At 47.5% G+C, this 25,903-nt stretch overlaps 2 protein-coding genes across 2 annotated transcripts in view; both read right to left on the bottom strand.

Annotated features, from left to right (window-relative positions):
• atp1a2a (ATPase Na+/K+ transporting subunit alpha 2a) overlaps nt 1-4,490 on the bottom strand; it is a gene marked incomplete at its 3' end in the record, with an annotated part of 41,840 nt that extends 37,350 nt beyond the window's left edge. The window contains exons 1-4 of the mRNA XM_084546294.1: nt 4,464-4,490; nt 3,484-3,558; nt 1,705-1,764; nt 688-891 (exon numbers count right to left, since the gene is read on the bottom strand). Of these exons, the coding sequence (XP_084402420.1) occupies nt 688-891; nt 1,705-1,764; nt 3,484-3,558; nt 4,464-4,475 (351 nt within the window). The 5' untranslated portion in view covers nt 4,476-4,490. The remainder of the gene's footprint in view (nt 1-687; nt 892-1,704; nt 1,765-3,483; nt 3,559-4,463) is intronic.
• Nucleotides 4,491-12,039: 7,549 nt separating this feature from the next.
• On the bottom strand, nt 12,040-22,493 carry mpz (myelin protein zero). The gene is made up of 6 exons (XM_084545699.1): nt 22,403-22,493; nt 20,980-21,146; nt 17,866-18,079; nt 16,978-17,107; nt 16,437-16,479; nt 12,040-12,175 (listed from the first exon to the last, which is right to left on the bottom strand). Exons 1-6 carry the CDS (start codon nt 22,446-22,448, stop codon nt 12,089-12,091), a joined length of 687 nt encoding a protein of 228 aa, XP_084401825.1. The 5' UTR covers nt 22,449-22,493; the 3' UTR covers nt 12,040-12,088.
• Nucleotides 22,494-25,903: the final 3,410 nt, after the last annotated feature.

The raw sequence follows: 25,903 nt of genomic DNA on the forward strand, positions 1-25,903 counted from the left end.
GTAGCGCTCCTTTGTGCCTCCAAAACAAGTTGTGACTCATCAGAGAATGGACATGGGCCTTCTGAGGGTGCCCTGTGGTGTCTGGCAACACAATGTTGTTAGTGGGGGGCCTTTGAGGGGAGGGGCCTCTGTGGATCATCCCACAGATACTTGATCAGTTTGGGATCTAGTGAATTTGGAAGCCAGGTCAACACCGTTTCATGTTTTTTTTAGTTGTTCCTAAAGTGTTTTTGTGTCTGTGTCTACATCCTGCTGGGGATGGCTGCTGCCATCAAGGAGTGTCATTGCTATGGGGTGGGGGTGTCTGGTCTGGTCTAGGTGGGTGCTACATGTCTAAGTAACATCCACACGAATGAATGCCAGGTCCAGAAGTTTCCCAGCAGAACACTGAATTGTCACAAGATGGTTATTTACTTCTCCTGTCAGTGGTCATAATGTTGTGGCTGAAATGTAATATATTGTACTGTATACATTGTTTATGAGTCTGAGCCCAACAAATAGACAGAAAGGTAAGGAAAAAACACAAATGGGCATTAGAATTAGTTAGGTAAATAAAGTACAGAGAAAAGATGCATACAGGGAAAATTTAAATGGATGTGTGTGTGTTTGGTACATGCTTCTGTGTGTGTGTGTTTGGTACATGCTTCTGTGTGTGTGTGTGTGTGTGTCCCACAAGCAGTTTCTCACGTTGTCATTGACCGGCTCGTCCTCCGTGGCCACCTGGATGCTGTAGGCCAGGAAGCAGAGGATGGCACCGATCCAGAGCAGGATGGAGAAGCCGCCGAACAGCTGACGGCAGAACTTGACCCACTCGGGGGTGGTGGGGGGAGGCGTCAGGGCGTTCGGACCGTCCCTGGCCAGAATCTCCAGCGCTCGAGCGCTGGTCAGTCCCTGGGGGGCGGGGGGAGAGCAATTTTTAGGAATGAGCGACTTTTCTGCCAGCGCGGGGAATCTTATTACAACACAACGGCCCAATTTTCACCTAAGCTTAAAAAGCAATTTTACTGCTACAGTTGCAGAACCTCAAGAATTCCTGCCTGGCCTATTTAACGCTGCCAAGTGTAATAAACTGGGTGACTCTTCTCATCTAAGGTTCTCAACTGTAAAACCGTTGGCTGCAACTTTGTGGAACTTTCCCCCCCACCCTACATTTTAAGCCCAGTGGTGTTTTGGTGTATTCTTGAGAAAAAGCACTTGAAACACTGAACAACCACACAAACTGACTTTCTTTCCAGCTTCAGCGAGTGTTTGACATTTTTACAGCTTGTACTATTTCTTGTGCCTCCCAGCTTCTATTTTGTATTTTTTTTTATGGTAATCTTAAAAGATAAAATCTGCTTCACTTCACCTGCAATCCTGCAATGTCAAATATAAAGTAAGCAGCAAATCTGGTTAGAGCGAAAAGACTTCTGTGATGTGTTCATATCAGCGGCTGTAGGGATTTTTATTTTTTTTTATTGGACGGGGGGGGGGCATCAAACTGTGCAAGTTTACTTGTGTGTGCAGAGGGATTAAAGATGAAAAAGACTCAAGGTGAGCTGGGGACACAGCGGCACGTCTAAGTTGACCAAAGTAATGTCTGGTCTCAGTTTGGGGGTTGCTTTCCAGTACAGGCGAGCAGGAAGATTACATCAGTCTTTGTTGTGTGTCTGTGTGCCAGTGCACATGTGTAAACTGAGGAATAGTGGTGTTGTGTGTCGTTACCCGTGAGAGGTCCACTCCGTAGCGTTTTCCCAAATCATCGAGGGATATTTTGTGGTCGTCCTGCAAGGATCAAATGTTGTTATTCGTGCTTCAGGGGGACACAACCAGTGAACTATTTGCATGAGACTTTGGAAACTGTATATACATCCGATCAGGCATAACATTATGACCAACCATTCTAAAATTCGTGTAGGTCTCCCATGTGCCTCCAAAGCAGTTCTGACAATGTTGTTAGTGGGGGGCCTTTGGGCCCTATGGGTTGAGGGGAAAGATCCTCTGTGGATCATCCCACAGATACTTGATCAGTTTGGGATCTAGTGAATTTGGACCTGGCCTGTGTCAGGCTGCATCCTGCTGGGGATGGCTGCTGCCATCAAGGAGTGTCATTGCTATAGGGTTGGGGTGCCTGGTCTGGTCTAGGTGGGTGCTACATGTCTAAGTAACATCCACACTAATGAATGAATGCCAGGTCTAAAAGTTTCCCAGCAGAAGACTGAATTGTCACAAGACGATCAATGTTATTCACTTGACCTATCGGTGGTTTTAATGTTGTGGCTGATCGGTGTATCATCCCATGTCGACATATGCAGATGCTATGTTGTATAATCTGAAGCTGTAAGACTGCAGCTGCAAAGGAAAGTGTCAGGGCATGATCACGAGGGCACAGCACTGGATGCACTGCAGCTCTCCAACTCTAACACTATACGATGTAGGGGATTTATATATGATTCATTCCTCATGACAGATCAAAGAGGTCAGAGCTCAATCTTTGTGCATGTAGCACTGAACTAGAGTTAACTCAGAGGAAGCAATACAGAGTACGTAGCGTTAATGGGCCTGTTCTGTTTTTGTTTTTTTTAGTGGTATACCATTGCTATGCACAACTGGCTGGATTCCAATACTTTCCCACTGTCGGTAGAATTCAGTTTGGCACCGGAGCAACTAGAATTTCTCCCATCAGCTGTCAGGATGGTGTCACTCTCTCCGAGCGTCACAACGAAGGGCCACTTTCCCCATTCAATAATAAGACAGGGAGAAAATCCATCAGTTTCTTCACCAGCTGCAGCAGCCTCAGTGGGCTGCAAGTAATTTGGCCACAATCACTGATGTGCCCCAGCGTTTGCAGAATAGTTTTACTTATATGCTCCTACGCCCAGTATTGATCAGCCATTGTCTGGAGGCAGTTCTTGGGGAAAATAAATTGCATTAAATCACTAACTGGAGAAGTTTAATAGGCAGAGCGAAATGTAACAATTAATCACAAAGACTGTGCGCGAGTGTCGACACAATCAAAAGGTTTCTCTTCTTTAATCAGTCACAGGCCAACTTGATTATTGACAAGAGCTGCTTTTATCAGAGACGGCGCGAGCAGCAAAACTTAGCCCAGTTTTCGCTGGACATTGCTTGGCTGCATTTTGACAGCACCTCAAAGAACTACAGCTCTGCACAAGCCAAAAAAACTCTGCACCACACTGCTGGTGGCCCACAAATTATTCAGTATCTTTCCCGAGTACAAAGACGAGCAGCCAGAGGGTGGCTGAGCAGATAGGAGAGGACGGGCTGGTTTAGAACTCGTCCGCAGCCGACTTACACTAAACAGCTTGGACTGGCCGTTTTGTTCGGGGCGGCCGCTGTTTTCATTTATAGCCTTGTTAAATAACCCAGCGTCTTTGACGTAACGCTATTTGGGGATCATTTGGGAGCGGCAGCAATGGAGTCAGCCGCTGAGCAAGAGTGATTGGGGGGGGTAGAAGCAGTGACAGCTTGTTTTTTCCTCACCAAGGACACCTCCTTCTTCAGCTCATCCAAGTCCCTCTCCTTCTTCTTCCTCTTCCCTCCATTCTCGGCACCACTCTGGGGAAAAGGGGTATAGAGATTACGATACAGCAGGCTTAACCGGAAATAAGTGGGAAAACTCGCACGCTCGGTCGACACATTGTGCCAAGACATTTACATTCATAGCCACATTTTACAAGCATCAGTGTGAGCACAATGGACTTTGTGTACACCGGTTCGTTTCAATCTCCTGGCACTGTTGGCAAACTATTCACTGAATATGGAGGAGAATTTTTTTTTTTTTTCCACATAGTGTGAGTTCCTCATTTGTGCGAGTGTGTGTGTGTGTCATGAACAGTTGGGAGAATGGCGCATCATGGAAATCATCTGCTGCTGTCAGTCTCCTCTTAGCAGCACGTGTGCATGTCGGCGAAAGGGTGGGAGGGGTGTGGGGTAGGGTGGGTTGTACAGAGAGAATGAGAGGGAGAGCGTGAGCGAGTGACACGGTGAAAAAGTAATCAAAAAGAGCCAAAGAGGGAGCACAGAGCCGGTGGAGTGCCTGAAATGTGTCTGGCATAGCAATTTCCCTCCACTGTGTGCGAGGAAGATTACCAGGCCGTCCGCCCATAAAGCTAAATGGAATGGGCCTGATGGAGAGAATAAAAACAAAATTACATAATTTCCCAAATAAACAGCAAGCCGGGAACAAAACTTATTGAGGAGGAAAGGCATCATCCTGAGACGATACTACCTTAATAAAAAAACTATAATAAAAGCATTATTTTGACACCGATATCGAGCCTCGCGGAGGCATTTAGAAAAACTCTGTATTTTTCCGTCATGCATGTCCACGCCATATCCCGCTACGGCACACATGTTACAGTAAGAACATTAAGTCATCCAGTTCAGTTAAGAAAGAAAGCTTCGGTGTATTAAAGTTCGTGGAGGTAGCACGGTTTTAATTTAAAATGACAAGAACTTACCCCTCTGCCCATGCTGGAGGTCCAGACGTCGGCAGGTTATAATGTGAAGGACAGCACTCAGGGGTCCCGGCACAGCTGAGAGCTCCCGCCCCCACGTGTGGAAGACACTGGTGGCTTTTTTTGGGCTTGGAACCCCCCCACACCCCTCCCAACCCACACCAAACACTGCATTCCCACCGTTCTTCCTCCCCTCCTGTTGGGGGTAACCTGAACCTTAGAAGCCGTCCCTCCCTTCCTCTCAACTCTACCCCTGTCCCAGAGTGTCTCTGCACTCACCCCCACCACCATCACATATAACACAGAGGGGGTTTCTGTACCTGCACCTGCTTGATATGTCCCCCACCCTCCATCACAAACACACACACATGGTCCCCTTGGAAAACAACAACAATCAATCACTCCTGTCAGCGCACCAAATGAAACCTTGCCCTCCACGTAACTTACAGTATTGAGAGCAAACATGATAATGAGCGACCGATATCGGCCCTCAAGATTTATGAAAAGCAGCAAAGTCCCTAGTTGTCTGACTTGAGACCAAATCCTCACGTCCAGCGGATAAATACTGTAGTAAACAGTTGTGTTGTCGTATGAATTCTTCTGTTTTTTTTTTTTTAATCGCCTGCTTGAATTCAATGCGACTCATGGCGAACATAAAGCTGCAATCAGCTTAAAGTGCAACATATTTACAACATAAGGCAGGTCATGACCACGGCGCCCACACAACAGATGCCGCGAATGATCCCGTGTCGAATAAGTACCAAATGTCTTCTCACTAGTTGCCAGGGTTTATGTTACGCTTGTGCTGTTCCTACATCGTAATGCTTCTAATCCTACATGACTTTGGTGTAGGTGTAAGTCTTGTTTTTTTTTTCAAGGATATGTTAGCTGGCTTGTCTGGAGTTTGAGATTAAATAAAAAATATAAATAAAAAAAAAACTCTTTTGCAAATATAGCTTCTTACTTAAGTGTCCTATTTCACCAATACTGGGGTAAACATTATGATATGTGATCACTTTATGGATCAGCTTATCAGAGAAAAAGCGCTCTTCTTTCTAAAGATTGTATAACGTCATACAATACTTTAATAGGAACTATTAATTAATTAATCACTTAATTAGATATTACAGATATACTGTAGATTAATAAAACATTTATTGTCAACTATTTTGATCACTAGAAGTATTTTTTAAGCAAAATCTGTTGTTATTCTTGAAAATTTGGAGAGAAAAACAAATGAATTACAAACCATACACTGTATATAATAAAGAAAATATTCTAAATAATACATAATACCAATTATCATATAGTTGCAGAAAAACGAGTTGAATTATTTAAGGACACTTAGTTGACAAGCAGTATGCTAGCTAAGCTATAGCTAATTCAGCTAACTTTCGATATAGCTAATTTAGCTAACTTTAGCTAACTTTCGATACTGTTATACACCTTCACTACGAAAGTTTACTGATTTCATCTTACTTTACTTGTTCTACAGTGCTTATTAATATTTACAATTTAATACACAAGCAAAAAAAAAAAAAGTTCCCAGAGTGGCTTATAAAAGGGTCTTCCCGTGAATCACATAGTTTCAAACTAACTAGCGGAGGTTAGCTTAGCCTAGCTTAGCGTAAGCTCGGAAGTAAAGCGGAACAGCTAGCCTTGCTAAAAGAAATATATCAACCAGCACGTCGAAAACTCACTTATAATAAATATCTGAATTGTGTTCATTTTTGATAAAGAGAAAAATTATAATTCGTCGTTTTGGGAGAGTTATTTTCTAACAAAACTTAACATAGCTAGCGGTTTCCCCCGCTACCTTTATGCTAGGCTAGCAAACTACCTAGCTTTATTTACTTTTATTTGACTGTAAAATAAAATAAATACTTTTAGTTGACTGTTTGAAGATCAAGCTACAGTTTCCAAGGAGGCTCACCTAAGGTAAGTACATACAATTTGACACAATTTGTTTTAATAGTCTTGCTAATTACACTACAGACATTTACAAACATCTAATCAGTGGAAAAACTGACAGTAATTTGTTATTTGAAGGACTCAAATTAGAAAAATAAATTCGATTTCCCAATGTCCGTTTTCTTTTCTCTTTTTTTTTTTTGAGTATAATTAATTAAAATTCACAATAATAAAAAACATATTAACTGTTTTATGAGTAATACCAAGTTCTATAATTTAACTAAGAGTCAATGTTGTTGTTTTTTATGATTATTAGCGATTTACAACAGTGCATTATGACCCAATTATATCAAATATGTCATTAGTAATATGGATAAATAGCCTAAGATTAATGCAGATGTAAATCTCCAAACTAAGGCTCTTATCAGGCGACTCAGATATGTTTGTTCAAAGATAAGCCAAGTTCCTGCTCTTCTGTTTGTGCTATTACATACATTTCTTTCTAAATCCTTCTGTTTGCCAGGTGAAGTAGGTAAACAGTAATTCTCATGTCTGTGTGCTCAGCAGAAGAGCTATAAAAATTTTATAAATTGCTGTACTGTCTCGCCAGCCGCCGACACAAAAACTCAACTGGCTGTGGTTGATGAGGCAACCCAGTTCTTGCAGGTTGTTTTTGCCCATCGTGGCTGTACCTTCAACAGTACAGACAGAAAATAGGCATAATTTTGCGCAATTTTATAGTCAGAAAGCAAAAAGTAAAACATATTGCAAAAAAAGGCATCTAGACAAACAGGCTCCTCTTTGAACTGTCACCTTACCGTGGTGGAGGAGTTTGAGTGCCCTAATGACCCTGGGGGCTGTCCGGGGCATTTTGCCCCTCTCCCAAATTAGATTGGTCCGAGGCAAAGGGCCAGACAAATAATGGTTCCTTAGACCCTTAATGCAGAAGAATAGCAAGAGTCCGTGTACCTGGCCCAGAGGGTTACCAGGGCCCCATCCTGGAGCCAGGCCTGGGGCTGGGGCTCGTGGGCCAGAACCTGGTGGCCGGGCCTTCGCCCACGGGGTCCGGCCGGGCCCAGCACAAACTGGAGACATGGGCTCGCTTCCCTTTGGGCCCACCACTCGCAGGAAGAGCATGAAGGGTCCGGTGCAATGTGGATCAGGCAGCAGACCAAGGCGGGGGCCTTGGCGGTCTGATCCTTGGTTTTGGAAGCTGGCTCTTGCTACATGAGGAACAGGAAAATTGTTCAAGCAATAGAAGCCGACCAAAACCTGCACGACCTGGTGAGAAATTCAGCCACAATCTACGCACGAGTTGGGGGGCAACACATTTTTGGATTAAGTGTGACTTATTCTATACAATTTCCACTTTAACTTTCTGGAAGAAAGCGTTGAGAAATGCCATTTCTCGAAGTGTCAGAACAATTCTTCTTTTAGATAGATACCAGCAAAAGGTAGTGCTTTAAAATTGTGCTAAATGGAGTTTGAAAATTTCTATTTGGTCGTACAACAAAAAAATGTCTACAGTGGAGGACAGCATTGCATGCCAATATTCTCCCACCAGCTGGGTATTCAGGTGCTGTAGCTGAGCAGGTCAGTGTGCGCCAGTTAAAGACTGTGATTGCACAGCGTCTGAATATGAAGTAGAGTATTTCTGAAAAGGTTATGTATGCTCACTGAACCTGCACGTTAAGTCAGACAAAATTAAGCCTTTATGAAAATGATACCTCGTTTTGTCAGTGTGTGAAATGTGGACGCGTTGTAAATGGTTGCTGAGCATTGATTTCCACTTCATCATCATTACTTTTCGGTAGCTAGGTAGCAGAGGGCACGGCGAAGAGAGAGTTTTAGTCCTCATCTGCCTCCGTGGAGCAGAAAGGCTTCAAAGTTTAAATCGAAAACTGAATTCGTTTTGTATTTGAAAGAAAAAAAAAAAAAACACCTGGTGGATATTGTTCAACCTTTAAAAACCTCCAGATTTCATCCTCTAAATAAAATGTTCTTACTGTGTATGCAAAAGCCTTCGGATAGCTAATAAGTTTGGGCCTATTTTCTGATGAGTTTTCTTCTCATACCAGCCATCTGAATATTCAGATATTTCAAATGCGTCCCTTTGGAAGGACTTTCTTCTTTTGAAACGTTTGGCACAGACATTCGTGTCAGATTTACACAACGCTCAAGGAGGAAACTGCAGACGTTTTCAGCTGGGTTTACTTTGTCTTCTGTTGACAACAGCTGCGCTTGGGGCTTTTATTTTTATTTACGTTCACTTTACAACATATTATACAGAGTCGTCAAAGGTCGTTAGTCGCACTGTTATGACAAGCATTAAAATAAATGTAAAAAAGAAAATATATATATATATAAGAAAAACTTAAGAAGCTCCAGTCATTTCAAATGAAGGAATGTTACTGCGCTACTATGACTAATACAGTTCATAATACATACAGACAAAACATTTTTAAAGGCATTTTAATGCTGCTCGTCTTATGTCAGGTGTCTGTGTGGCTTTTGCTGAAAAAGAAGAACAACACTCTAACTGATCCATGTCGACTGGATAGTTAAACAGCGACTAGTGAAACGTCTCCAGTTTTAAGATATGGATTTTAGCACCTCCATTCATGTTATGAATTTTAAAGGAACATTCAAGTCTGCGCTATCCACCCTGCATATCAAGCTCGCGAGATCGTAATCCATCTTTGGCTCAGGGTTGGGGAAGGAGCACCTTTAAAAGAAAGCTCTCGGGGAAGAGACGGCTCTATCTGTAGTGATACATATGGATTTTTGGCTGGGCTTAACACGCTAGATAAGTCTCTTCCTCCAGCGCTTTCTCCCACTGCGACCACCTTCCTTCCCTGTTCTGTTTTTTTTTCCTCTCTCCCCAGCCGTATCCTATCTGAATCTAAGGCTAACCGAACCCCTATCCGCTCCTCATCTTTACCCCGCACCTCGGTTTTCCTTCGTCTCGGAATAAAACCACACAGCACCCTCCATAACACACAAGGTTAGAAATATAATGGCATATTCCATAGAATACAATTACATTTCTTCCCTGCCTCGATAAACATGTTCTCCATGTGTTTCCTTGTACACATGTAAAGGGAAAATGCCTCAGAAAACATTATTTTTGCTTTACTTAGGGTGACTTTTATTTTTTTTCTTCTTGCTTTTAACACTCTTTAACTACACACACGTATACATAAAACACGGATTTTGCTAGCTAGATTATAAGTTTCTGTTTGGCGTCTTCAGAGAGGACTAAAGGCGGAGATTTCTGCCCACGTGTTTCTTTCCCCTGCCGGTTGGGGGCAGAGGAGAGAGTTTTGGTATTCGAACCAGCAGAAAGTTTGAGGAGGGAAGGCGGCCTGGCAAGGGGACAAGTCTCGGGGCGGCGGGGCTGTGGTGGGGGGTGGGGGGTGGCATTTGAAGGGCAAAGCGAGAGGGCGTTCGTCGATCGTTGGCAAACACGGGAGGGAGGGGAGAGAGCGATGTCCGTCACCGAGTTTGAGAAAGAGAAGAAGGAGGAAGAGGAGGAAGGACAGAAGAGAGAGGGGCTGAGCATTGAGCTGTAGGCCTGGCAGTCTGATAAGGAGAGGCTTAAAGAGTGGAGTGGATTGTGTATGGGCCTGTTCTGGGGTGGGGGGGGATAATGCCGTGCAGAGTCACTAAACGTCAGGAAGAGGAAGAGATAAAGGAAGCCAAAAGACGTGAGGACAGAGAGAACCGAAATGGGGAGGGGGTTCGAATTGGAGGAGATGATTCCCAGGATGAGAGAAGAGATGAAGAGAGAAGAACAGAAGAGCGAGGACGGCGGAGGAGGCAGGGAGGGAGATGTGGAGAGAGATATCTTGTTACCAGCACGCTCTAAAATAATTAGCCCTGGGTTGCCGAGGAGAAACGTGCAAGCGGATTAACTGGACCTAAAATAACTCTTGGAGCACAGAGGCTGCACCTCTTCCTGGTAAGCCCTTCCGCCAGCCCCCTCGCGGGCCGTGACGTCATTCCAGGTCGTCGGTCGCCGGCCGTCGAGTCAGCGGCGGACGGCCTCGTGCACTCGGGGGCGCAAACAGCACCGCAAACCGCCGCCATCATCCTCCACCCCACTCTTTCTCTTTCTCCCTCCTCCCCTGACGGCTGGGGGGAAAAAAATGTGCAGCTGTTACAGTAAGCCCGCACGCTCTTACAGGGGGCCAGAAATAGCCCCCTTTAGCCTGGGCAGGGACACGGCGACAACCTCCATTAGCTCAAATGTGAGAGGATTGAATCACCCCGAGCTCGAGGGCTTGAACCTCTATCTGCGCCGGCTGAGAGCAGGAATCATATTTCTCTCCCACTATCGCGCTCCTCTCCCTCTCGGTCCCTCTTTTTCCTCTATCAGAAGTCCAGAGTGCACTCACGGCTCCGCTCAGCGATTGGGTCGTAAACATTAAGGGCGGGGGGGGGGGGGGGAAGATTCAGGGGGCTCTAAACACAGAGGGATGTCTTTCAGGTTCCTCTTAAGGAAGTTATGTGCGTAGTTAGGCCTTAAACAGTTTTACAGTTTGCCCAATGAGCGCATACACGGTCTCCGATGAGGCGTTGTAAAAATTATTTGACGCTGTTGCCGCTGATATAGTGGGACTATTCTTACAGCCAGTGCTGTCTTGAAAGAGTAGAGATAATGGGAAATAATGGGGGTTGCATCAGGCTGGGCAGAAAAGGAGGGAGCAGACTAGAGGAGTGGAGGCAGTCATGGAGAAGTCAGACCTTTATCTACAGGAGGAAGAGAAGAGGGAAAGGGAGGCGAGAGAGGAAGAGAAACAGGATAGAGCAGTTAGCATATAAACCACTTCTGTAATTTAAATTAACAAGAAAGTCAGGAAAATTCACAGTGAACGGAGGAGGGAATGGGACAGGAGAGGAGAGGAGAGTGAAGATGAGTGTGAGGGGGGAGAGAGCTGGAGTTTGACACCTCGCCTCTGAAAAAAAAAAAAAGGAAAAGAAAAGTAAATTGGCTTGTCCCCGCAGCTGGGGATCCGTGATGCGTATCGGACGCACTTGGAGAAAGCTTTTCCGGCGGTGGATAGGATCACGACGAAAAGGAACCAGAAAGGCAAAAAAAAAACCCGGGGAGCAGCTTTTTTAGATTTTGTTATCAAACCCGGCTGTCTCAAGGTCTCGCTTCAAATGGCATATCTTATGACCTGACAAAGGTACTCGGGACGGCGGCTGGTGGAAGACGTTATCACGGCATCTTAGATCTGGGCCGAGAGCGGATATGATGTGACTCATTTGTTCGGGCACTCGGGTTGTTGTGGACGTAGAAGTAGGTTTGTAGACTTCCCACTCTCTTACCCTCAACGCCACTCCCTCCCCCTTCCCCTTCCCCTTCCCCTTCATCTCCCCTCCCGTCGTTTCTGTTATTTGAAGGTAAGCTGATTGGCGAGGCGGGAGAGGAGGCCAAGCGGCGTGGACCTCCCCGTCCCTCTCTCACCGCCGGGCCCCTCCTCCCCGTTTCTTCGGGTCAGCTCCAGCTCGATGGTCATCAGAACCCGGCCCGGGCCCTCATCCCCTCCTCCCCCCTCCCTCTCTGTCTTTCTGACTATGGTTCGCTGCTGTTGTTGTTGTTGCTGCTGCTGCTGCTGCTGCTGCTGCTGCTTGGGCTGGGCCTTCGCCATCGCCTGGCGCACGGGCTGGAGCAGCCGGCCGGCTAGCCCGCCCCAGCCCCTCCCCGTATCCTATTTCTTTTCCTTGCGAGACTCCTGCTTCTTCTTTTCCGAGGCGGCCGCCTTCACCTTGGAGGGGTCGGCGGGAGGCGCGGGGCCCTGTGGGGGAGCAGGGACAGGGGGTCGGGGGGAGAACAGGGGAGGAGAGGAGTCACTTCAGGAGGAAAGGAGCGTGAGGGAAAGAGAGAGACAGGGTAAGACGGAGGGAGAGGGGGTAAGGTAGGTGTGTTAAGAGGTGAGAAGATGGAGATGGGGTTGAGCAGGACTGGTGGAGAGCTGTGTGAAGAGGAGAGAAAAACACATTTAGGAGGAGGAGGAGGAGGAGGAGGAGGAGAGAGTCAGACATACAGAGAGAGAGGAGGGAGAGGAGGTAGTGAGGCAGTCCTTTTAGGGGAGAGGGTAGCAAGTGAGGGGGGGCGGTGTCCAGAGCTGTAAGGGGGTGACAAAACAGGTAATCATGCGTTAGGATGGGGCACAGTGGCAGGTGGGCTCCAAACACCTGTGACAACTGAGTGAAAAATGATCAATAACACACACACACAAACACGCACAAACACACTCTCAAACTGGGTTTTAAAACATTATTCAGCTTCTGTCTTTGATTTTTATAATAACTTAATAACTTGAATTTGCCAACAAATATTACAATTAGTTTGGCTGAAACAGAAACTGTTCTTTCATTTTAAATCATTCTGCATAAATTAAGTGACTAGATTTCGGTGTGTAGTTAGAACCTGCAACAAAACGAGTCCTTAAAGTACATTTAAAATGCTTTTAAATCATTCAAAACTACTTTCTCTTGTGTTTTTGTGCACAAATTCTTGAAATGCATAGCTTTGTTGACTATAAGAACATATTCAAAACTTTCAACCGAATTTGGGATTGAATATTTTAAATCTACACGTCTGCAGATGTATAAATCACTGCATACTTAGTTGTAGAATATGCAGTAGAGTTAAATTAAATATATATGTGTGCAGTGTAACACATATTTTAGACTATCTTGCTGCAGCTGTGGTCGGGGGCAGACCTACTTAGCTAGCTTTGCAATATTCATCAAAAAAAAGGTCAACATCAGCTCCAAATATTCATTCAACTTCCTCGCCATTCACTCCCATTCATTCCATGTATTGCCTGTGCATTGTCTAAACACATCTCCGAGAAGAAGACGAAGAAGCAGAAATCTATAAAAGGAAGAGAGGGCAAGAGGAACAAGGAAGTGAAGTGAGGCTTTACTCGAGCACAAATCCATCAGGACGGACCGGCCCGAGTGGAGATCAGGTCAAGGCCGCACTTAACTTTACAATAGCTGCATTCCAGCGCATTAACCTGCGAGTTAACCTATCGAAAAGTATCGCGAGTGGCCGATAATACTCCGACGGAACATAATGAAACCTCGCTCGTACGTAATGCTTCTCGCAACGCCGTGCATTTTTAATACTCCTCCACGTGGTGAACCGCAGGCCATCACACTGCTGTGTGGTGTTGCAGGGAACTGAAAATACTTCTGCTCTAATACATCAGGTTAGTCGACGGTAGAAAGCACACTGGAGGCTGTTTCTACCCACTGAAGCTTCCACTAATAATGCCCCACTGATTGCATTAGGAAATTTATCATCTTTAATTATGCACTCTGCAAAAGCAGCACACAACGCAGACAGCAGCAGTCAGAGTGGGGGGTGGGGTGGTGGGGGGAGGCTGCGCGGGCCATCCGGTGTCATTACCTTCGATCATACTTACATTCTCTCATACATCATTGCATTGTTTACGATTATGCATCCCACGACAGGCTCAAGTTTGTGCTGCATTGTTTTGCAGGGCTCCCACGCTAACGACGGGCCTGCTTCCAGAGCGCACTCCAGACTACTTAATGTAACGGGGTGGGGGGGGGGGGGGGAGCCGCACACACTTCAAAAGGAAGTGTGGGTACAGTGGTGAAAAACAGGAGGGACCGGCGGCGGCGGCGGTGGCGAGGTAGATAGGTAAGTGACTGCGTCCCCTGCTGCATGCTAAAAAGAGAAGGTGACAGGTGAGGAGGGAGATTGAGAGGTAGATGAAGAGCGAGAGGTAGTGATTTTCTGTCCGGAACCGAAAGCTGAGCAGAACCCAGAATACCTGAGGAGGGGAGAGGAGGAGAAGAAACTGGGGAGGGAGGGGGGAGTGAGGCGAGGGGTGGAGGTGGTGGTGATGGAGAGGAAGGAAAAAAAATGGAAGTCCTGCCCGGAAGTCGAAGGCGTGGAAAGACGGGAGGTTGAGAGGAAGGAGAAGAGGAGGATGGGAGTGAAGAGAGAGATGGCGAGAGAGAGACAGGGGGATTGGATAAAAGGAATCTGAGTAAGAGAGAGAGAGAGTAGGAGGAGGGAAGTGAGGGGGAGGCAGTTGGGGGATGGAAAGAAGAACGGGTGGGTTGTGTGTGTGTGTGTGTGTGTGTGTGTGTGTGAGAGCTCAGATCGATACCGAGTGCACTCAATTATCATTCCAGTACGCCGTTCGCGTGTATGTGTGTTCAGTCCCGCCGGCTTCCTCATGTGTGAGGCTGCGGGGGTAAAAGTCCTCCTCCACAACTCCACCTAATGGGGAGTAGCACACACCACAGGGCTCCTTTGTCTCTCTCTCTCTCCCCATCTCTGTCTTTCTTACTAACTCCCTCCCTCCCTCCCTCCCTCCCTCATCCACTTCCTCAGCCCACAGCCTTTTGGAGATTTGTAGTGCAAGGCCAGCAAACGGAAAGCAACGGAGACGGCAGCGAGGGCTGATACCAAATTTGTGCGGCGTCAGCAGAGGCTCCTAATAAGGGCTATTTAATCAAACAACCACTTATGAGCGCTCTGTATGATCCCACGGGTCGCATGCGTGCGTGCGGCGTAGCTGCGAGAAACAGAGGAGTGAGCTCAGATGGAGGAAATAAATAAATTTCAAAAGACTGAGGAGCTGCTGTTTTTTTTTTTTTGTTGCCGTATATTTTTCTTCTACTTCCGAGCAGAGACTTGCAGGAGAGTAACTGTAAATGACAACGTTGTCAAATATTTCAGTGTCCTCTTGGCGGCGAGTTATTTATTCATATATGCACTGTCACCCGCCGCAGGCACTTGAGAGCAACTGACTGCAGCTCAAGAATAACCTGACAATCATACGACGGTAGAAAGGAAAGGAGAAGACAGAGGCAGGAAGAGGGGCTCCGGGGAGATGAGAGCGAGTGCACTTGTTTGAGGTGGGAGGAAGTGCTGGCCCTCGCCAGGGGTGTCACCCCTGTAGGTTTACGCCACGGGGGGCGCGAAGGGCCCAATCGCGGGGAGGGTTAGCCTCTTCCTGCAGCTAAATGACTCGCTGTCATGTTGACTCCTTTCATCTCCGGCCTTTACGTGTCTCTCATGTCAAAGCAGAGGTTTGATTGAGGGAGGGAGAACTCTTCTATCATCAAGCGCACAGCCGAGGCGTACAGTCGATTACAATGCACCCCCGCAACCATCCAGCAGCCCCCACATTACCACAGAGTAATCAAACAGAACTTGCCCCGGTGCCTTGTATTCACAAAAGAATACAAGGCACCAAAATGTCTGATTAATCCACCACTTGAGGCTATCGCACTCCCATGAGGAATGGATGGGAGGGAGGGTGGGTGGGAGGAGGCGGGGGAGAAAAAAAATGCTCCAAATCCTCGGCGTGCCGCAGCGTAAGAAAACCACTGATAACAGCGCAGGCCATAATAGGCCCAATGATTTTCATTTGACTCCCAGCGAGCAAAATCAGCAGCTTCCATCCATTTCCCCCCACTGCGAGCAAATCACAGTCCCATTCAGTGCAGCAACAGCATTAGCGCCCCGTAACCTGGACGGAGCCATTTCACAGTCGCTGGTTTGATTCTTTTTGCCCCGTGGCTGTTTACTGTTTACCGGTTTGCCCCCACCCTCTCTTTGCGAGGGAGCAGAACGAGGGGTGAAGGCCACGAGAGGGAGAGAGAGGCAGAGCTTGTTTCAAAATTTTCAAAGCAATTTGAACAGCTGAATGACGTGTTGTTCGGCCGTGTGTGAAGGCACGCTGGAGCTGCTCGGCCCCGGCGTCGGGGGAATGCGATTACCAAACTGTGTCGTTATGCACTGTCATGTTGGGATGCGTGGAAAACCGAATAGATATGCCCACGCACCCAAACAAAACACCGAGCGCTGTTGTAATCTCTCCAAAGAGGACTTACTATTAGTGGCTGAATATCACAGCGTCGTCGGCCGGTTGTGCACATGGAGTGATGGAGTGTGTGAGGAAAGGAGGCAGAAGAAGAAGAAGAGGACGAAGAGGAGGAGGAGGAGGAGGGGGGGGATGGAGAAGAAGAGGGAGTGTGGAGGAAGGAGAGGAGGGAACTTGCCTGTCTCTGCTGTGATCCCTCTTTCTTTTTCTTGCCATGTTTGCTGGAGGGGACAAAAGAAAGACAATGTCAGGATGTCGAATCTATCTCTCCCTCCAGTGGTCACAGGGCAGCATTGCCTGGCAGCTATCATAAAGAGAACATCAACTTAATCTACTGGCCCTGTCTCAAAAAAGCCCCCCGGGGTGCTGGATGTGTTCAGATCTTATAAGACCGGAAAAGGTATAAGATGATGGATCCACCATCGCCGTGATCTAGCGGCGCATCCGTTCAGAAAGCCTTCGCTTCACCCCTTTTACTCATCCCGCTTTGGATCCCGTGCAGCTCGGTTTGTATTAAATATAAATGAGATATCATTATCCTGACTCCTTCCACCTGACTAACTTTAGATCTAAATTTGACCTAAACAAATGAGGGCGCTGTCAGCTACGCCAGCTTGGCCACGCAGGTCTCGGTGCCAGGGATGGGCTCCGGCTTCAGCTCCAGCCCCTGGCAGAGACCCGACTGGCACAGAGCCGCCGGCAAAAGGCCGGGCACTGACCTGACACTGAGGCTGAAGACGCGGCGCGCCACCAGGAATCTCATCAGGTAGTAGATGACCACGATGAGCACCAGGAGGCCCAGCACCACCCCGATGATGGCCCCTGTGATCACGCCAGCCTGGATGGGCACTGCGGGCGGAGGAGAAAGAAGAAGATTAGAGGTTAGGGGAGAGCGACGCAGACAGGATATGAAAGGACAAAAGAAGAAGGAGTGGGAAAGCACGTGGCAGGCGAGGAAAAGGTGAAAAGAGACGGTAAAAGGAAGAGAGAAGAATAATAAGGAGGAGGAGATGGATGTGGGAGCGAAACAGGAGATGAAAGAAGAGCAGAAAAGTAAAGCGAAAGGTGTAATAAAGGTTGAGTGAAAGATGAAGGATACGAGCACTTTAAAGGTAGAGAAGGAGATGAAGAGATGGAGAGATAAGGCAGAGTAACGGCGACAGTCACGGAGGGAAAGTGGGAGACGGCGGAAGAGGAGGACCAGAGGGAGGGTGAGGGAAGAATTGAGGAGGGGGCGGAGAGGGAGGGAGGGAGGGAGGGTGGGGCGATAGCAATCTCAAATAGAGAAAGAGATAAAATTGTAATTGATTTCATTTAGCAGGAGGTGCGAGGAATTCCAAATGAGGCGGCGTGACAACTGGTCTGAACGCGGGACTCGCTTTCAGTGTGATGCACAGCAGAAATTGAGATTAATTTGGGAGTTTGGAACGATTATAGCGACAACTGAGAACAGTTGGCTTGTGATGAGAGAGAGAAGGAAAAAAAAAATAATTCACCAAAACATGCCATATGGGCTCCGTGGAAAGCTAATGAGCACACACACACAGATGCAAGACAACGCGGGACGTTAGACTCACGAGCGTCATGGTGACCCCCTTCCATCTCACCTTTCTCAAACACCAGCAGGCGGACGCTGGAGGGCCGGCCCACTATGTCAGGGGGGTTCTTGGCGTCGCAGGTGAAGGTGCCGTTGTCGCTGAAGTCCAGGTTTTTGATCAGGATGGAGCCGTCGCGGCGCCCTGGGTTCCCCACGAACTCCAGTCTGTCCCTGAACGGGCCCTTGTTGTCTAGGTAGGCTACACCGCCGGTGTAGTGGAAGATCTGGGAAGGACAGAGAGGACGTTGAACCGTTTCTGCTTCAGATGTACGGATATACACCGATCAGCCATAACATTATGACCTAATATTGTGTCGGCCTCCCTTGTGCCTCCAAAGCAGTTGTGACTCATCAGAGAGTGGACATGGGCCTTGTGAGGGTGTCTGAATGTTGTTAGTGTGTGTGTGTGTGTGTGGGGGGGGGGGGGGGTCTGGGTCCTATCATCCCACAGATACTTGATCAGTTTGGGATCTAGTGATTTTGGGAGGCCAGGTCAACACCTTGTGCTGTTCTTTGTGTTTTTTTTTGTTGTTCCTAAAGTGTTTTTGAGGCTGCATCCTGCTGGGGATGGCTGCTGCCATCAAGGAGTGTCATTGCTATGGGGTGGGGGGGGGGGGGGGGTGGGGGGGGGGTGTCTGGTCTGGTCTAGGTGGGTGCTACATGTCTAAGTAACATCCACACCAATGAATGAATGCCAGGTCCAACAGTTTCCCAGTCGAACATTGAATTGCCACAAGGTGGTCAATGTTATTCACTTCTCCTGTCAGTGGTTTTAATGTTGTGGCTGATTGGTGTATGCAGCTGGAGTCTAAGCTGTTAATTTATACTTATATTGTGTAATTATGGCATTGGCACTTCAAACATGGGGCAACTGAAACTGAGCAGCTGGAGTTGGAGTTTGAGACACAAAATTTTTGAATGATGGTTTGTTGGAAGCAGAAGAAGGGAGAACTGTTTTGTGTTTTTCTGTAAACTGAGACTTTGACAAGGATTTTGAACCAATCATGTGTCTGTGTAGTTATATTTCTGGGTAAGTGCACACCATATATGCCGTAGATCTTATGCAGAAGCATAAATCCAGCTTTACCCTCAGGAGTAACTGCTATTGTAGTAGTTTAGCAGCAGCAGCATCCAAAGCAAATTTGTTGTTTGTTTCTGTTAAAGTTTTATTTATAAAGGTTTCAGGCCGGGTTTTTGTAAAGCGTCTTGAGACGATTTGTATTGTTATTGACGCTATATAAATAAAATTGTATTGAATTGAATTGAATAATTTATCGATCAACGAGCAGAGCCGGGTGTCAGACCTCAACACTTTTTTTAGTGCACCTTGCACCGAAACCTGTCTAATATCAGCATCTGGTCATATTCATAATCTTGTTTCTGACTCATTATCTGACTCCTTCCACCTGAAGCAGCTACGCCAGCCAGCTTGGCCGAGCAGGTGTCGGTGCCAGGGATGGGCTCTGTACTTTTTTTTTAGTGCACCTTGTACTGAAACCTGCCGAATATCAACATCTGGTCATATTCGTAATCTGGTTCCAGATCTAAACCTGCAAAGACGGACGTTGTGGACATTTTCCTGGCGTCGGAAGAAAGCTGTAAACTGACACGGACACGTAATTACCCGAACAGTTTTGTTTTTCCGTGAATTTTCCAGTAAATTTCTGGCATTTCGGGCGCGTTTTTGAAAGCAAGGCGCAGAAAGAAGTTGAATAAAATCGCCGTTTCTCACTCGTGTCAAACAGACGACTTCTGAAACGGTGACAGCCAATAAAAGTGCCAACACCAGGAGCTGATTTCTTTTTAAACGCGACGCTTATTGATTTTTGCGGGGAGCTTAAATGAACCGAGGGGGGGGGGTACGCCTCGAGGTGATGCCCCAGACTCCACGAGATCAAGGTCAAATGTGTTGTCGGCGTTCCCTCTCGCGTCTATAAACGAATATTTGAAGGCTTTCAATCGCTGCGAGCTGCTTTCTTATCAATTACCCAGCTCCTTTCACGTGATGTGAACATGTCGGAAATCAAATGCAGCGGGTTTATTTTTTATTTTTTTGGAAGGACAAATGCACCGTGAAAGCTGATAGACCGGTATGAAACTGTAAATCCGCTCAGGCGGGGGATAGAAATGAGCGACAGAAGATAAGTGTGGGGTAAAAAAAAAAAAAAAGAAAAATCTAGTTTCAAAGTGAGGGGCACTGCGGGAGACGGAATGAAGGCGAAGGAGGTGAGGGGAGGACGTAATGAGAGAGGAGGGGAGGGACAAAGACGCCAGGGCTGGAGAGGAGGAGATTAAGGGAGGTGGACGGAGGGAGGCACAGTCAGGAGGGGTAGATAGAGAGATTAGAGAGATGGAAGGACGATAAGGGCAGAGAGAGTGGAATTAAAGAGCAGGAGGGAGATTAGGAGGGAAAGTTTCGAGAGTTATTAGAGTATGAAAGATGTCCACACAGTCCCGTATTTGTTTCTTAAGCGCTCGGAGCGTTTGACTTGATCTTGAGATGCGTCCAAACTGTTGACGTGATTTTTCAGCGTCAAATACTCCTCTGTCCAGAAATCATTCCACTTGGCATCAGATAGCCAGCCCTCCCCACCCTCCCTCCTCCTCCTCCTCTTCGTCTGACTCCGAGTCTTTCTTCCTCTCCGTGGCTTTTAGTCGCGAGGGAGAAAACAAAACAGCCTTTTTGGCAGAAGACGGCGCTCATTGTTGCCAAGGCCAGATTTCTGTTGGGGGGCAACAGACCTGTTTGTATTCGCCTCTTAAATATTTATTAGTGGCTTCTTGAGCGTGACCAAAGGTTAACTTCAAGTGGGATTAAACTACAGAGGAAAGTATTTCAGGCAAATACCGGGAAGGAGAGGAAGAAGAGAAGAGGTAGGGGAGGCTTTTTAACAACGACCCGCTATCTTTGTCATTTGCTTCCGCGCAGCCTCGCGTCGTGTACATAGAGTTTATCGCAGCTGTTTAACTGAAGCAGCGCTGATAAGAGGGAATCAAAACAGCTTGAAGATGCCGAACAACTTTGATAGTTTTATCGAGGAGTGCTCGGCTCGGAAAGCGACTAAAGCTGAAGTTTGGTTAATTCCCCAGCACCCGACCCCTGATTTGTGGATTTGCATATTACGGAGATGCTGTCCCGGGAGCCGTCGGGCCTGTACGTCCAGGAGAAGGTGACGTCCTCCGAGGTCCAGCGCCAGGAGAAGAAGGAACAGGACAGCCGGATGTCGGAGCCCACCAGGGCATGGCGCTCCCAGCCGGTGTAAATCACTATGGCCTGGGACTGCTCAGGCACTGGAGGGGGGGGACACAAACCAGGTGTAAGACACATTCATGCACAACAAACTACTCAGGATACTGCTCATGGTTTCTGGCTATAACAAAATGCACCGCTCCTCACTAGAAACATCCTGAAATCCCTTACTGTAACCACATTCAGTGGTCTCCCTGAGATCTATAAGCTAAATCTCCTTAAGCCGTGCGTCCCGACACACACCGATAAACTGCACATTTACCGGCGCCGAACCTGCCATCGATTCAGACGTGCACTCTGTAAATATTTGGATTATCCCCCCCCGAATATTGGCCTCTAACAAGTCAAAGGGGAGCAAAAAATTAATACGGATCACGTTGGCCTAATTACGTGCACAGTTTACACTCGGATAATATTTAATGATCGATGTTCATTTGGTTTTCGGCTGCAGAATCAATATTTTACTTCCTTTCGAGAAAAAAAAAAGAAAAAAAAAGAAATGCACTCCAGCATCTCGGGCAACTACCGAAGCCCCTGCTGGGAGCCGCACGCGCCCGCCACTCAACCATATTGTTCCTGTGTGGTCCAATTACACATGTGAACCCGGGTCACGGGATTCTCACAGCTCTGTCAACACTAATGCACGTAAAAGTGCTCGTCCCCGGCGCTCGCCTCCTCTTGCAACGCCCCGAGATTCAAAGTTCACAGCTTTTCCCCTGCAAACATCTTTGCAGCGATAGCCGAGCCCCCAACCCCCAAGCGTAGAAGCTCGATGAAATCACACTTGACATATTTAATTAAAATTCTACAAATATCTGACAGGAGGGAGGAGAGAGATGAAACCAGAAATCTGCTGGAGAGTGGGGAAAAAAAATCTCTGCCAACCCTCGGTTTAAAAGTCATAATATTAGTGCTCTTTAGCTTTGCAAGCTTGAAGACACCTGCTTTATTGAGAGCAGCACAGATGGACAGTGCCGGGCCATTTACTTTACTGCAATGGAGAAAGAAACAGGTGTACCAGCGGCCTTTTATACGAAATCAATACGGGAAATGTCAATTCAAATGCTTTTGCTTTGGAGTTAATCAAGTACAGAGGGTCGCTGGGATTAATTTGTTAACTGTCTACGAGTTCATTCAGCATAAAGAAGAATAAAATAATGAAACCCCCTCTTTATCGCGTACTCGTTTAACCTTTAACCTTCACATCAGCGCAAAGACGGTTTCTACAGCTTCACTTTTAAAATTCAGAGAACTCGTCAAAACGGAATCAGAGTCAGAAGAAGATTCGTGTCGTTACCTATTCCCAGGAGGACGACCGACGCCAGCGCCAAAAACGTCAGCATGGTTTCTGGCTTCTGCAGAAGCTCCCGAAAGACTTGTAACCGGCGGACCTGACAGGAGTCTGTCAAGGAAGAAAGTCCCTTTCTGGAGTCAGCGCGAGTGGAAGGAGGAGAAGCAAAGGAAAAAGAGAAGATGCCAGCTTTCAAAAACGGGACAACAACAGGAGACCCACTGTCCCGTGGTTTATACCCAACCACACCCCTCACCCTGGGCCCGGTCCGGCCCATTCCTCCTCTACTCACACCCCTCTCCATCCCCACACCCCCCTCCCCTCCCCCCCCCCAGTCCGTTCTCCTCACTGAAACACATTAACGCAGATTATCCGTTTTGAAGTGGGAGAAACCGGGAGGCGAGGCGCACCTGTGCCTGTACGGTAGCAGGTGAGCTAATTTGGTTTAGAGTGGGCAACTTGGGGTTGGATCTGCAAACTACTGCGGCATTACACCGCGATGATGAGTGCAACGTGTTAGATTAAACTCTCGCTATGACGTGACCGAGTTGAGAGGGAATGCTAATTAACACACTGTGACAGGGAATCATGGCCATCTGCAGGCTCTCTGTATGCGATCACTGCTCATGCCTGAGCATCACATGGCGAACAGTTTACAGTGAGGGGAGGAGGTCAGCCCGTCCCGGCGCCCTCTCCCCTTGTCTCACCCCTCTCTCCTCTCGGTGCACTTTCACCTCGGTCCAAGGCCAGCGGCCCCGAACAAAGCCCCGACTCTTTTCTCGCCGTCCTCCCTCTCTCCAGATTCCTGCCGTTTGCTGACGCCTAGCACTCTGAGACAATGGAGAGAGAGGGGGACAGGGGCCGACTGGTGTTTGCCCCCCCCCCCCCCCGGCCGCTGTCAATGGCGCTTTCTTCCTCTCCCCGGGCCTCGCTCGGACAAAACTGTGCATTCAGACTGCGGCGGCCCACTCCTCGCTTTTTTTCCCCAGCGAGAGAGACGCAAACCGAGAGAGTGGGAGAAGAGACGCTGCTATATATAGACGGGTTGATGTGAGCGCAGATGCACAGAGGGCTCAGACAGCAGCCGACACAGACGCACGGTGAGAAAATGAGAAAAAAGAGGTTTGAATGAAGCGACAAGCCGGAGTGGAATTTCTGCGAAAGCTTCATTTCTGGAGGCCTTATTCCATCATTTTGTCACACGCCATAAATATGCATTAATTTAGCCGCTGGCATTGCAATAGTGAACACATGCACAAATTAATGGTCTGCAGCTCTCCTCTTGCCTCAGCAAACACACAAGACAGATACACTTAGGTTTGAATCATATCAATCATGATTTGACTCCTCCTGCCTCTCTCTCTCTCGGCGATATGATGAAAGCGAGGAGAGGAGGCGCCGGGCAGGGGACGTCCACTTCGCTTTGTTGTTTTATTGAGCGCCCAAATTTTTCTGGGCGCAGGAATCAAGCTCTTCTCGCGGAAGCTCTTGGCCGAGGCGCCGGGGAAAAGCATTAAGCATCAGATCGACTTTTGCCTACGTTTCAGAGCGCTGGGATAAATTCTTTGCCACTCGTGACAAAATGCGACCACTCATTCATCTTAACACCTCGAATACCCCTGCTGACGGATCAGCCGAACAAAACGCGCCATCTGCCAACTTGTTGGCGGCCGTCAACTGTCTAAGCTTTGGCTTGAATGTCTAAATCGCGACATCCTTAACAATTATGGCAGATCCTGCCTTCGGGCCCCCGGAGAAACAGGGGGATTCTTTATGAGTCTGGCAGGTGCCGAACGTGGCAGGCGTCCAAACTCGTCAGCACCAAGTGATGGTGGGAGCGGCTGAACTTGGCAAGCGGGGAACTGTATCACATATAGAGCGAAGGGCCCCCAATTCCTTTAGCTGGCAGTGATGTAGTGCGCTAATGTAGGAGAGGGAGAGCTTATCTGCTGCTAAATTATACAGAGAGAGGAGGGGAGAACAGGGGAGAGAGAGGTACACCGGCGAGAAACAGGCAGCGAATAACTCGATCTGTAGAGCCATTTAGAATTTTTTGTGAAATTATACATGAGTCCTCGGCTGCACTTTAGCGATATTGAGGTGGACGAGGCTTCATATCAATTGGTGTTATTAGAGATGACTGAATACGCAAAGTACCCCGGGCTTGAATGAAGCCGCCTCCGCCGTCCGCCCGTGTAACTCATCAAGCCCGTTTTCACGGGTTGAGACAGTGGCCTCAGTTTGCGTTTGTCGGGGGCACGTCATTAGACACCCGTAGAAATTTACAGAGCATGTTTTTGCTTTTGATTGTGTAATTTCCCCTGACACAGATTTATGTCCAATGGGATGAAAAAAAAAAACACACTTTGAAAAGACCAGGGATAATCACAGTCTGGGAAAAGCTTTCGGTGCTGTGGAGGTTCGGGGGGGGGGGGGGGGGGGGGGCTCTTGTCAACTCTATCCATGCCTAATTTTTCTGCAGTGTTGAGTATGTTTGTCACAGCTGAGTGCAGCGCTGATTACAAGGCAGGCTGGCAGACGTGCAGAGGGGGAATGTCTTTTTTTTTTTTTTTTTTTTATCGTGGAGGGCCTCTGAGATGGGACCGCTGGAGGGTTCTCGACGGCCAAGAAGGCAAAAGACAAAGAGAGACAGAGGAGATTCACACCACAGAGGCTGGTTCATAAGAAGGTCATAAGACTAATGACCGTCAACAATGATCCAATGGAGTGCGTCCGCAATCTTACCCCCTTAAGCACAAGCCTCTCAGTGTGGGCCAAAGAGAAGTGGTGGTGGTGGTGGTGGTGGTGGGAGGGGGGCGGACAACAAGTGCCGCCATCAGAAACCCATCACATATAAAGGGGGGGCCTCATAAGCGAATAGATTGGCTCACAGTTTTGCTGCAGGGGTTGAATAATCAAGCGAAGCATTTCCATAACCAAACAAGGCAAACGATCCGTGGCGAGCAATTGACCAGAAAACTGTCAAAAGTTAAGGCTAGAAGGCACGGTTCAAGATAAATACAGCAGTAATATAGCATTAGGTTTCCCTAATGGGACGCAGGTTAACAGCCCGCTGACTATAACTGGAATCACTCAGCCAACCGGTCAAGTTACGCTTTATATGGTGTCGTTTAAAAAGTATTTGAGCCTCTGAGAATTTCCCGCATTTCTGCATGAAAATGTCATGTAAAGAGTAGACAAAGAGACTTGTGGATTTATTTTCATCAAGAACATTTATCATTTGTACATACACCAATCAGACATAACATTATGTCCTAATATTGTGTAGGTCTCCCTTGTGCCTCCAAAAACAGTTGTGACTCATCAGAGAATGGACATGGACCATCTGATGGTGTCCTCTGGTGTCTGGCAACACAATGTTGGTAGTGGGGAGCCTTTGGGTCCTATGAAATGAGGGGAGGGGCCTCTTGATCAGTCTGGTCTGGTCTCGGTGGGTGCTACATGTCTAAGTAACATCCACACCAATGAATGCCAGGTCTAAAAGTT

The sequence above is a fragment of the Chelon labrosus genome (genome assembly GCF_963514085.1).
Source record: "Chelon labrosus genome assembly, chromosome: 6".
Lineage (NCBI taxonomy): Eukaryota > Metazoa > Chordata > Actinopteri > Mugiliformes > Mugilidae > Chelon > Chelon labrosus.